A 12570-nucleotide genomic window follows, 5' to 3' on the forward strand; every position below is an offset into this window, starting at 1 on the left:
TCCCAATTATCATTCTATATCTCAAAAGAAAAGAAAAATGCATTGATAGCGATTATTAATGATTAGAGACAAGAATTGTAGCTCGAAAGCCATTTAATTGATTAAAAAAGAAACTTAAGCCAAATGTGCTCGATTATTAATGATCGATTATTAATGATTAGAGTTGTAATGTTAAATTCTTAACCATGCATAATCCTTTCTTTCTTGAAAATTAAAAAAATCCTTGAGACAATATATTTTCAAAACTAAAATTTATTATCCTCCACTCACTTGATGATCTATCACTTATTTTTAAAAAAAATAAATCCATATTTTTATATTTCTTTGAATTTTGATTACTGCTCGATATTAAAAACTTTAATGATATAATCATAAGACAATCATGAATATAATAAAAACTAAAAATATTACAACAATTTTAATTTTCAACAACCATTCCAAGCAATTCAAACCAATAAGATATTAGCAAATTATAAATTCGATAACAACCATACATATGGCCTTTATATTATTAATAGCTAATTAAAAGAAGTAAAAAGCAGACAACTACATAACAAGAGTAATTTCATCATACTAACACTGGATTAAACCCGTTCCATATACACTGCATATAGAGAAAATCTCCTCATGCCGATGACCCCACCAGTTCATCGACTTTCTCGTTGGACTTCACCACTACCGACACTGGAAACTCATTAGAACCAATACACTTTCTAGCGATCTCAGACTCATTCGCTTTTACAATATCGTCTGTAAAATATCGTATATTCCAGTCGGAGGAACCACCCTCAGCCACTGCTGCCGCGGCTGCCTCCTTCCATTTCATTGCATTCTGCTTCATTTCCACTGCCTTAGGTCCCACTGTGGCCTCCAACAAGCATTTCTCTATCTCATCACGAGTAATCAGTTTGTTCTCTGCTTCTCCGCGGCACATTCTCACACCAACCTTAAGGATGTCGACCAAATATTTTGCATTAGTTACTTGATCACCCCATTGAGGGAAAGCCACCACTGGCATGCCTGATGTGAGTGCTTCCATAGTAGAGTTCCACCCACAATGTGTTACAAAGCACGCAACTGATGGGTGACCTAAAACCTTCTCTTGAGGACTCCATTGCACCACTTTGCCCCTGTCTCCTGCTTTCTCCAAGAACCCATCTGGCAGAACAAGGAGGTCATGTCCTGCATCTTTGTGGGCTGGTTTCATAACTAACAAGAAGGAGACGCCCGAATTCAAAAACCCATAAGCGATCTCGTTCCATTGGTCTTGCTTCAATTGTACGACACTACCGAAAGACACGTAAACAACTGATGAAGGTGGCTTTGTGTCAAGCCATTCGATGCAATCATCTGCCTTCAGGAAGTCTCCATGGACCGTTGTCTTTGGTGCCTTAGTATTTCTGAATAGCGGCCCAACGGCCCTGATGGGGAAGATTTCGGACATGTGCTTGATAAGCTCTGGTTCAAGCTCTTCGAATGTTTCCATCAGGATGCAAAATGGCTTGTCAAGATTTTTGTACTGACCTAAAATAGCCCTCCTCAAGAAAGGATAAGGAGTTGTAGGATACAAGTAACTAGGCACTTCATCATATTTTAGGAGAGGCATCCATGGTAGTTGGACATCTATCTCGGGGTGCTCCTCATCAGGGAAAGGTACAGTACCGTGATAGTAATGGTAATATGAGGCAAAACAAGCGCAGGATTGAACCCAAAGCATTGCAGAAGGGAGACCTAGACTTGTGGCCACATCTGTAACCCAAGGAATGAAAGGGTTGTTTATGAGGCAAGAAACAGGCCGCCCTTGCTCTGCATTTTTCTTGATCATTTGAGGAATTACTTGTTTACCAACAAGCTCAAGTTGAAGTAAGTATTGATCAAGGTCTTGGTGCCTATCCTCGTCCTCTTCCCATCCATCTGCAAAGAATTCAAACCGGATAAAGCCATCACCAAACGGGGTCAGCTTATCTATGATGTCACTGGCTTGTCTCATCTGTTCGCCAGTGGTTTCTGTAGTGGAGAAGGTGACAAGGAAGCCTTTGGAGGCAAGAATTTTTCCAAGTCTAAGTAAAGGATTTACATGGCCTTGGCCTGGGAAAGAAACAAGGAAGAGATGGCCAAGAGACTCGGAAACCATTTTTCTCTTCCGGGTTTTTGGACAGGCAGAGAGACGGAAGAGATTGATGAACAGGAGAGGACTTGATGAGTTTGGGAATGAGTGGTGAGCATGGAATGAAAGGATGCTGATATATATACCATTTATAAGGAGTTACATTCAAAGTTTTTAGTGATAGATAGATCTACAGAGACTGTTAGTTGGCTGACGGTCAAATGCATACAATGTTTCAATTATAACTCTTTCCTTGGCTTCTTCCAACAGAAGATGAAATAAAATTTGATTACGCTAGTTAATTAACTGTAGCTTTCAATGATTTTGCAGTCATATTAGAGCAAAATGTATATTGTGATTATAGAAGCGAGAAACACATCTATTTGCAATTTTGCATGTCGATTATTATTCTCTTTTTCCGATCATGGAAATCAGTAGTCAAGACATGTTTGAAAATCTTTGGAAAACACTCAGAAACCCAATACATCGGGTAAACCAACAACTTATACCGACTGAATGATGAACATTATGGCCAAGGTTAACTAGTCATTCCGCCCAACAATTGGCTTTGCAGAAGGTTTGTCGGATCGGCACCTCCCATTGCCTGGAAAACAACTGTTGAGTTTCTGTCAGGATGGGATCCTGGATGAGTCTCCTCTAAAAACTGTCGCAAGAACTGCAGAATCAACCTCTAGTTCAGTCCTGGTACATCCTAAATTCCAAGCTAAATCTGGTCCGTAGAAAGCAGCCCACGATTCAGCTTTCGTAGAGAACAAATACCCAATTTAGCTGCGAAGCCATGAATTTAATTTAAGGATTTATGGCAGTAATTTTGCAATTTTATTTTATTTTATTTTCTTTTTTATAATATTATGGCTTTGAGACTTTAATTAGTAAAGCTTTATTTTTTTACATGTGATACACTGCTGGTTGGATAATTTTTTTAGCCTTTTAAAAAATATAAAAATATTAAAAAGTTAAAAATTTAATGTGTCAAATAAAAAAAAACTTTTAAAATATTAAAATATTAATATATTAGATGATATATTATTTTTTTAAAAAAATATTAATATAATGGTATATTAAACTGACCTCGATCAACTATAATGAAACTCATTATCCAAGATAGGAAAATGTAATAATCTCATGAAACCTGTACAAAAACAAATTAAAAAGGAAATCGTGACAAAAAGAAAAACCAAATTTAAAAAAGAAAGCACTCAAAAAAATAAACCAGTGCATACAAGCCATCTAAAACGATGTTTGGGTCCAATAGATAAAATTGATCAGACACCCAAGACAGAAATATGATCGTCATTTTAAACGCCCCCATAAAAGTTTCACCATGTGATAAAGGTCTTGAAGAAATTCGAGTTAAATTCCTTCCTTCTCGACCAATTCAAAAAGAAATCTCCATTGCCATTAATCATAAATAAAGATTGTTATTGAGATGGCCTGCGCTAGCTGAATAGCTAGCCTCCCTTTCTTTTGGGGGCAAACCAAATGAATTCATTGAAACAAGGAGCGAAAAGGCACTCAAGCGGAAAGAAAAGCATCCTGATGAGAGAAGCCGAAGCTCCCACAAAATTACAGACCTACAAAAGCAGACAAAAGAATCCATTTCAGAGCCAAAAAATATGTGCTTCCAGTTTCAAATCCTTTGAAGCAGAGCTCGAGACCAGTTAAATGGTGTTACTTCAACAGCAACCAGTTATGCCAGCTGTTTTGACCATTAGTTCTAGGACCTCCACGAAATTTTTTTGGGTTTGATGGGTGGTTAAGATAACATACCCATCAACACTCTTTCTTTCTTTCTTTCTTTCTTTTTATCAAGAACGACGGGGATAAAGCCTAAAACATAAAATTACAATTTACAAGCAAGGTAACATATATCCCATGATTATCTTCAACGATTGAATTTGAAAACATCCCATGATAGTCTTGTAATTATGGTAATGAATCTGTGGGCATGCAAATGAACAGATAGAATAATGGTAGAGCAATTCAATTTAATTGGTGAACATTGTATAAAGTCCCGAATTTGAAGGACTGGGAGTACGAAGAAAAACACTAGTATCTCTTTACAATCAACGTATTTTGTTGAAGATGATATATTTGCTAGTATTGAGTTTGTGATTGTAGGAGAGTGCCAATCAAATCAATGGAGGGTGATGGAGGATGAATATCAACAATGGTTGATCACTTAAAAAAAATTAAAATAGTGTTTTTTTGATAAAAAAAAAATTATCAAGAGGTTAGAAGTTGAGTTTTTATTTGATTTACTCAAAATCAATCCAGATTTTTTATCAGTTTGAATCAAATTATTTATGAAAATTTTGTGGTATTCAATAAGTAACTGATGATATCCTATTAATTATTTTTCAGATCTATATTGAAAAAAAATACAAATAAAAAAAGAAAGACAAAATGAAACTCATAACTTGCTAAAAATAATAAAAATATATCTATCTAAAATTTCTCTCTCGTAATTGTATTTATTTAAAAAAAAACTCAAGGAATGAGTTTGGGAATGAGTGGTAAGCATGGAATGAAAGGATGCAGATAAATATAGCATTTATAAGGAGTTGCATTCAAAGTTTTTAGTGATAGATAGATCAACAGAGACTGTTAGTTGGCTGACGGTCAAATGCATACAATGTTTCAATTATAACTCTTTCCCTGGCTTCTTCGAACAGAAGATGAAATCAAATTTGATTACGCTAATTAATTAACTGTAGCTTTCAATGATTTTACAGTCATATTAGAGCAAAATGTATATTGTGATTATAGAAGCGAGAAACGCATCTATTTGTAATTTTGCATGTCGATTATTATTCTCTGTTTCCGATCATGGAAATCAGTAGTCAAGAAAAACACTCAGAAACCCAGTACATCGGGTAACCAACAACTTATACCGATTGAATGTTGAAGATTAGTTACAAGTGCAAGTGCACTTCATTCCTTGACTTCTGGTTGTCTATGAAAGATTCTGCACTAGTATATGCTTTCCAGCACGTCATGCTAAGAAGGGATATTCAGTTCCTGCTGACGTTCAAATTTGTTTTTTGATCAATGCTATCGTACATAGTGTCGAATTTCTTTACGGAAACCAACGTATCTTATCCTCACAATTTGTGATGCTGTTGAAAGTTTCTCTCAGTCACCACTCAGCAATACGATATTTGTATTGTTCGGAGTTCTTGGCCCAGCAACTTCCAATTGAATCCTGATGAGAGAAGCCGAAGCTCCTACAAAATTACAGACCTATAAAAGCAGACAAAAGAATCCATTTTGGAGCCAAAAAAATATATGCTTCCAGTTTCAAATCTATAAGTTAGCCAATCCTTTGAAGCAGAACTAGAGACCAGTTAAAAATTCAACTGTTTTGACCATTAGTTCTAGAAGATGTGAACAGTTTACATCTAAAAGTGTTTTGTGCTGGTGGGGTCGGGAGAATGGTTCTGATCAACTTGTGTGTGTGATTTATGCTTTGCGCTTTGCAGGGCAATGCAGAGTACTTTTTTTTAATAGAAAAAAAATAATACTTTTTATATATAAATAAATTATATTAAAGTTAATAAATGATAGCTGTGAATTATGTATTCCAAAAACATTAAGGATTGGTTGAGATTGGAATTTTTTTTTCATGCTACTCAATATGAAAACTTTGTATCATATATTTGTGTTTAGATTAATATTGTTTTGTTTTTCTATTGAAAGATAGTTTTATAATTTTGAAAATACCTAAAATAATTTCTTGGAGACTCACATTGATATAGAAATTCTTGCCATTGGCCTAGATTAGAGGGAGAATCAATATATTTCCTTAAGAAAAAACAGAGAGAGATGATGATCAAAATCTCTTTCTATTTTGGAGTTGATTAATTTGGTTGCACGATGAGTCTACCTAGCAAGCCACAACATAATAATTCTTAAATATCAAAGAATAAAATTTAAAATATTTATGAACTAAATTATTTTTTTATTGTTTCATGCTTCAAAAAAAAAAAAGAAAAAAAAAGAGCAAGAGAATCTAGCCCTTACCAAAACCCAGGCCAACAAGCTCAGAGGTGTCGTTTAGCCGGGTTATTACCTATCAAATATAAAACGACAACAACCCAAGAGGTGTTGTTTAGCCCTTAGGCTGTGTTTGTTTCCTGAAAAGTAGTTTCAAGAAAACTACTTTTTAAATTTTTCTGTATTTGTTTGCCATTAGGAAAGTTGATCAACGAATAACACTTTGCGGTCAACGGAAAACACTTTTCAATCAAATAAAAATTTGGCTTGGTTTCCAGGAAAGTGTTTTCCTTTTATTTTGGGCGGAAAACACATTCCGAAATTTATGAAAAATTTAGAAATGTCATATTATTTGCTGATTATATCAAATTTGGTCCTCAAATTTTTGATTTCTATATATATTTTGTTTTGAATATTTGTTTTTCAATTTCATCCCTTAGAATTTAATTTTTATATTAACTTTGGTTCTCATTTTTATAATTATTATTTGATTTTCCCTTAACATTTTTTAATTGAAAATTTTTATCTATCAAATTTGATCCTCATTATTTTGATTGTTACTTATTTTATTTGAAATAATTTATGAAATTTTAATTATTATTATTTTAATTTCTTCATCTTTCATTTTTTTTATTTTTTAGATTTGATTTCTATTATTTTGATTATTATTTATTTTATTTGAGATAATTTGAAATCATTTTTTTTCAATTACATTCTCATTCAACTTTTTAATTTGTAAGATTTGTTCCTCATTATTTTAATAAACTTGAGAAAAATAAAACATTAATAAGTTATTTTCTAGCTCATTTTCCATGACATAACCAAACACTAGAAAGTATTTTTCAATTTATTTTTCATTACACTACCAAACATCGGAAAATAATTTATTTTTCCGGAATTCATTTTCCAAAAAAAACTACTTTCCAGCAAACAAACGGGGCCTTAAATACACATTTTTTTACCGCATTTGTTACCATGCATGTGATTGGTTATCTACTTTAGCTGCATGCCTTAAAAGCATTTTCAATAACAAAAAAATTATTTTTAGAAGACAAGTTATTGATATGGTTTTTTAATAATGTGAGTATAATTTTATTTATACATATTTACTTATATATTCTAATAAAAAAATTATCTTAACAATTCGTTTATATTGATACTTTTAGTCAGAAAACCTATTGAAGAATAAATCTTTGAATAATATTTTTTAATGTTTTTCATAGATATGTGAGGCTTACCTTTCTTTAACATAAAAGTAACTTTTTATTTAGCTCTTTCAAGCTATAAAATTACTTTTGACTCTCTCGTTGAAAACACCACCTTCCTTTTCTCCGCTTATTTCACCTACCATAGTTATTCACGGTGGTGAAAGTTAAATATGAGTTATTGAGTTTTAAATAATAATATGTATGTTTCACACACATTAAATTTTTTTTATGTATATTTTTGTGCTGATATTAAAAATAAAATTTTTTTAAAAAAATATTTTTTTAATATATTTCTAAACAAAAAACATTTTAAAAAGCAACTATTACTACAATAACAAATATGTTCGACATCTTTGAAAATTTGTAAAACAAATATGTATTTAATTCTCAAAAAAAATAATCTCATTGCTATCTCAGCTAGAACACAAGATAAGACATTTTATTTTCAATCAATATTAATAACTTGCATATTATTTTAAAAAAATCCACCTTTTAAACTAACATATAATTATTCATAAAAAAATTAAAAATATTTATAAAAAACTTCAATTGTTTTTTAAAAACAAAGATATAATTGAACAACCATTTAAATATAATTGAACAACCATTTAAATATTATTTTAATAAATTGATTCCAATATATATTTTTTTATAAAAAAGGAAACATCCAAAAACCTGGTACCAAGGTCTTTAGTGGCAGAAAGCGGGCTTGGATATGCAGGACTCCTAACTATCCTTGTACACTATTGAGCGCATAAACAATGGAAACCTGGTCCGAAACCATTAACGCTGGTGCTGAAAAGTGAAATACATATAAAAGATCGAGGTTACATTTCTGCTGGTAGTGAAAAGTGAAAACTTCTTCAATTTATTTTCAGTGAAAAGAGGTTACTTTTCGTTTTCCAGACGAACAATATCCTGTTACTTTCTTGTCCATCAGTTTAGGTGGTGTATGGGACTTGAAATTGCAGCAGCTTTTGATTTTTTGAATGTTTAAAAAATATATTTATTTTGAAAAAAATATTAAATTAAAATTCTTTTTATGTTTTTCAATAATTTTGATAATATAATGATAAAAATTAAAAAATATATTTTCAAAAAGCATATTAATGCAATGAACTACTGTTGCAGGCATGAATATTCCATCAATATCAAATATCAATATATCGAGCATTATTTTATTTTATTTTAATATCATCTCTGCTTTCTCACATCCAGACCACGTATAGTTCTTCAGTCCGGTTTAAAAAATGACCATTATTAGTGCTAAAAGTAGAGTAACATAGTCTTAAATATGATATGATCTACATTTCATGATTTGGAATTCTTTCCTCGGAATAAATAAAAGGTAAACAAAACTTAATAAAAAAACGCAGTAATCCTAGCATTATCCAATCACAATTGACCTTCGTTGCCTTATGTATATTGATGAGGAAACAACGAGCGTACAACCATCACTTGGCAGGATTATCATCACTAACGTCCTTGCCTTAATTAATCTTCATGTCATGATTTATCATTGCACAATCCCTTCACGGAACCGTGCATACTTCAATTGAACCACAACTCTCAATAATTTCATCTACAAACAACTGAATATTCTTGTCCGATGAACCACCACCGGCAACTGCCTCTCTTGCCGCGATCCTCAATTCCCTTGCATTGGATTTAAGCTCCACAGACTTTGGTCCGTCCATGATCTCTCTAACACATCTTTCAACTTCCTCATTGCTAACAATCCCATCTTGATTTGCTCTAAGCCTTAGACCAATGCGAAAAAAATCAACAATAAGTTTTGCATTTGTTGGCTGGTCGCTCCACTTGGGGTATGCAATCACCGGCATGCCCGCAGCAATTGTTTCTAACATAGAATTCCATCCACAATGAGTTATAAAACACGCAATAGCTGGGTGGGCTAAAACTTTGGTTTGTGGAGACCATGATACAACCACCCCTTGGTCTTTCGTCTCCTCCAAGAATCCTAACGGCAATTGTCCTGCACCATCAGGTTCTTGTAAGTCTGGTTTCTTAACCGCCCAAATAAATGGACTGTTACTGTTCTTCAGGGCTTTCGCCATGCACTCCATTTGTTTGGCTGATAAGACAACAAGGCTTCCAAAAGATACGTATATAACTGAAGAAGGGGCTCCCTTGTTTAACCATTCAATGCAAGTATCTTCTGCTTTCCACATCTCGACACCCGTATCGTGATCTTCATCTTCACCAAGAAGTGATGGAGGAACTAGAGGACCAATGGGACTAATAGGGCAGAGATCAGCCATGGACTCAATAGCATCTTTCTCAAGCCCAAAGAATGAGTTCCCAAGAACCCATTTATACATCTTCATGTTCTGGAACATCTCTGAGAACAATTTAGGAAAGATACCATATGGATTTGAAGGAAGAACAAAAGAAGGTAAATCTTCCGTATTCAACAGTGGCAAGCCTGGCAACTCAACACTCATTTCAGGATCTGTTAAAGTAGGAAATGAGTTTAGCTTATTGTAAAAGCGATAATAAATGGCATAAAGTGAACATGGCTGTATCCAAAACATGGCACAGGGAATTCCATGATTGATGGCAACATCAGCTACCCAGGTAACAAATGGGTTGGTGATGATGCAAGAGAGCTTTTTGTGACCATTACTGGGGAAATGCTCCTTTATAAGGTTTGAGAGATTGATGGTTCCAAATTTGGCTAAACTCTTCTTGTACGATTCGTAATTAACCATGCGGTCGTAGTTTAGGCTTTGACCATCAGAGAAGAAGCGAACCTGGACTCCAGAGATTGAGATGGTGGAGGAGGTGGGGTTGATGGTGGAAGATTTGAGCATGCGGTGACGGGTGAATTCAGTGGTGGCCAGTGTGACATGGAGACCTTTATTGACCAAGCATTTACCTAGTCTAACCATGGGGTTTAAGTAACCCTGAGATGAGAGTGCCACCATTAGCACATGAATTTCTTCTTCTTTGTTTTCCTTCAAGATTTCCATGACTTCACAGCTCACACAACGAGCGAGAGAAAGAGAGATTAGGTTAAGGAGGGCAGGCGATTGACAAATCACTGTATATGGAAAAATCACGAAGGACAACTCAGCAAAGTATAGACGCAGGCAATGACGCATGGCATTATAGGGATCCAGATTAATAGTGTGTTTGATATTGTGATAGCTGTTGTGGTTGTGATTTAAAAAAAATTATTTTATAAAAAGTACTTTTAGTTGAGGTTGGTTTGAAAAAATAGGTGTTTGGTTAAAACTGTAGTTAAAATTGAGGTTGAAGAAAAAGTAGTTTTAACGTGTTTGGTTAAAAAAATGTTTTTCAAATTGAGGTTATAAAATAATTATATATATATTAATGATTTTTAACTTAAATATTGTAGATTTAACTACTGTTATTACATCATGAAATAAATAATATTGATATCAAATATTTTTTATTATTCCATTAAACTATATACAATGTCATTACATACGAAATCTATCCAACAAGGACTATATTTTTTATAGTTTCTTAAGCGCGCAACAACAAAAACTGATTTTTTAAATTTATGTAGTGTTATTAAATAATAAAGATTGTGATATCTTTATTATTGGAATTGCGATCAAATTCCACAAATGTTACGTCATCATGCGATATCTTTCTAATTTATGTAGTGTTATTAAATAATATTAAATACTAGTTTTTTAAGTACAACACAATTTTTTTAAAAAAAAAATTACAATTTCATTACAGTATAAGTAAATTTAATTCACCTTAAACTAATTTTTAAAAAAAAAAACAAAAAAAAATATTGTTCACGATTAACTGCACTGGTGTTGTTCGGGAAAAAAAAAACTAAACTTTTCTTATTGGTTTTTTTTTTAAAAAAAAAGAACATCTTCACTGAACAGTGGAGCCATGAGAAGCAGCATTTTGCTGCTTCTCCAATCCAGCGGCTGGGCAGCAAAAATCAGTAGTCCCTACCAAGCAAAATCAGGTTTGTTTACTTTACTAAATATAAAAATATATGGTTGCGAGTGAACCTTACCCGCAACCACAATACCAAACACCTAAGAAGGTGAGAATGACAAAACTCAAATCAAAGTGTTAATCGTGTATCCAATCTCAAAAAGAAATTAGAAATAAATAAATAAAAGTGTTAAATCATCATCATGAAGAAATAGAATAAGAAAAAATTAAAAGTAGTAATCCATTATCGTTGATAAGTGATTTTGATTGTTCTATCTTATTTTAAAAATCTTCGTCCACTTTAAGATTCTCGGTGCACTTTATTAGTGTTAAACGTTGTAATAAAAATTATTTTTTAAAAAAAATAAATTAAAATAATATATATATTATTTTTTAAATTTTATTTTTAATATTAACACATTAAAATAATTCATAAAATAATATACATGGTCGGATAAACAAATAACCTTTTTAAATTAAAAAGCGATGAGTTCATGATACATAATTTTATTAAAAAAAATTATAAAACTTAATTTTTAATAAAAATAATATTAAATAATAAAATTTAAATTTAAAAAAAATAAAGAAAAGATGAAAAAAAAAACTCTAGTAAATAATAATCAAGGAGGAGGGGTACAGTTTATTTGCTAAAATGACAGGCACGTCCCTCCCTGGATGGGCTCAAGTATTGCCCCTTTTATTCCACACCAAAAAAAAAAAAAAAAAGCAGCCCATCAAGGGAAAACCACCCAGAAAGCTGGTCCCAAACTCTCGGCGGACAGAAAGCGATCTCAGCAGTCTGATATCAACATTATAAAAATGGAGTTAACTAACCGCTTGTCAAAGTGATTTCAACATTCAACCCAAGTAAACAGAGCAAAGCCAACTTTCTTTGATGAATGTTGAGTTCTAACTGCTCTAATTTCTTATAATTATATAGTGAAAAAAGACTTGCTGGACGTTTTCCTATTAAAAAAAAAACTCAAAGTTTGAGCATTCTGTTGCTAAACCTTGCTATTAATTATTATATATTTATTATAGTTATTTAATTTAGGCTTCCACGCCACTAGAATGACCACAACTCGCACAGTAATAGTCGTGCTTGTAGAATTAAAAAATTTCCAATTGATTTGACAAATTATTTTGGTGGTCTTATTTGTTAAATGTCATCTTATTTTTTGTTATGGTAATTAAATTAAATTAAATATTTGAAAAATCAAGATTTTATTTCCAAATATCATTTTTGGATCACTTAAGCCTTTTTTTTTTTAATGATTACCAAGTTTG

At 32.4% G+C, this 12570-nt stretch overlaps 2 protein-coding genes across 2 annotated transcripts in view; both read right to left on the bottom strand.

Annotated features, from left to right (window-relative positions):
* Positions 1-477: 477 nt before the first annotated feature.
* On the bottom strand, positions 478-2235 carry LOC7490066 (gallate 1-beta-glucosyltransferase 84A24). Its single transcript, XM_002313112.4, has one exon. It carries the CDS (start codon positions 2132-2134, stop codon positions 626-628), a length of 1509 nt encoding a protein of 502 aa, XP_002313148.3. The 5' UTR covers positions 2135-2235; the 3' UTR covers positions 478-625.
* Positions 2236-8752: 6517 nt separating this feature from the next.
* The window catches only part of LOC18102094 (UDP-glycosyltransferase 84B1-like), a 43776-nt gene continuing 39958 nt past the window's right edge, over positions 8753-12570 (bottom strand). The window contains exon 2 of the mRNA XM_052455923.1: positions 8753-10210. Within this exon, the coding sequence (XP_052311883.1) occupies positions 8865-10210 (1346 nt within the window). The 3' untranslated portion in view covers positions 8753-8864. The remainder of the gene's footprint in view (positions 10211-12570) is intronic.

The sequence above is a fragment of the Populus trichocarpa genome, chromosome 9 (genome assembly GCF_000002775.5).
Source record: "Populus trichocarpa isolate Nisqually-1 chromosome 9, P.trichocarpa_v4.1, whole genome shotgun sequence".
Classification (NCBI taxonomy): domain Eukaryota; kingdom Viridiplantae; phylum Streptophyta; class Magnoliopsida; order Malpighiales; family Salicaceae; genus Populus; species Populus trichocarpa.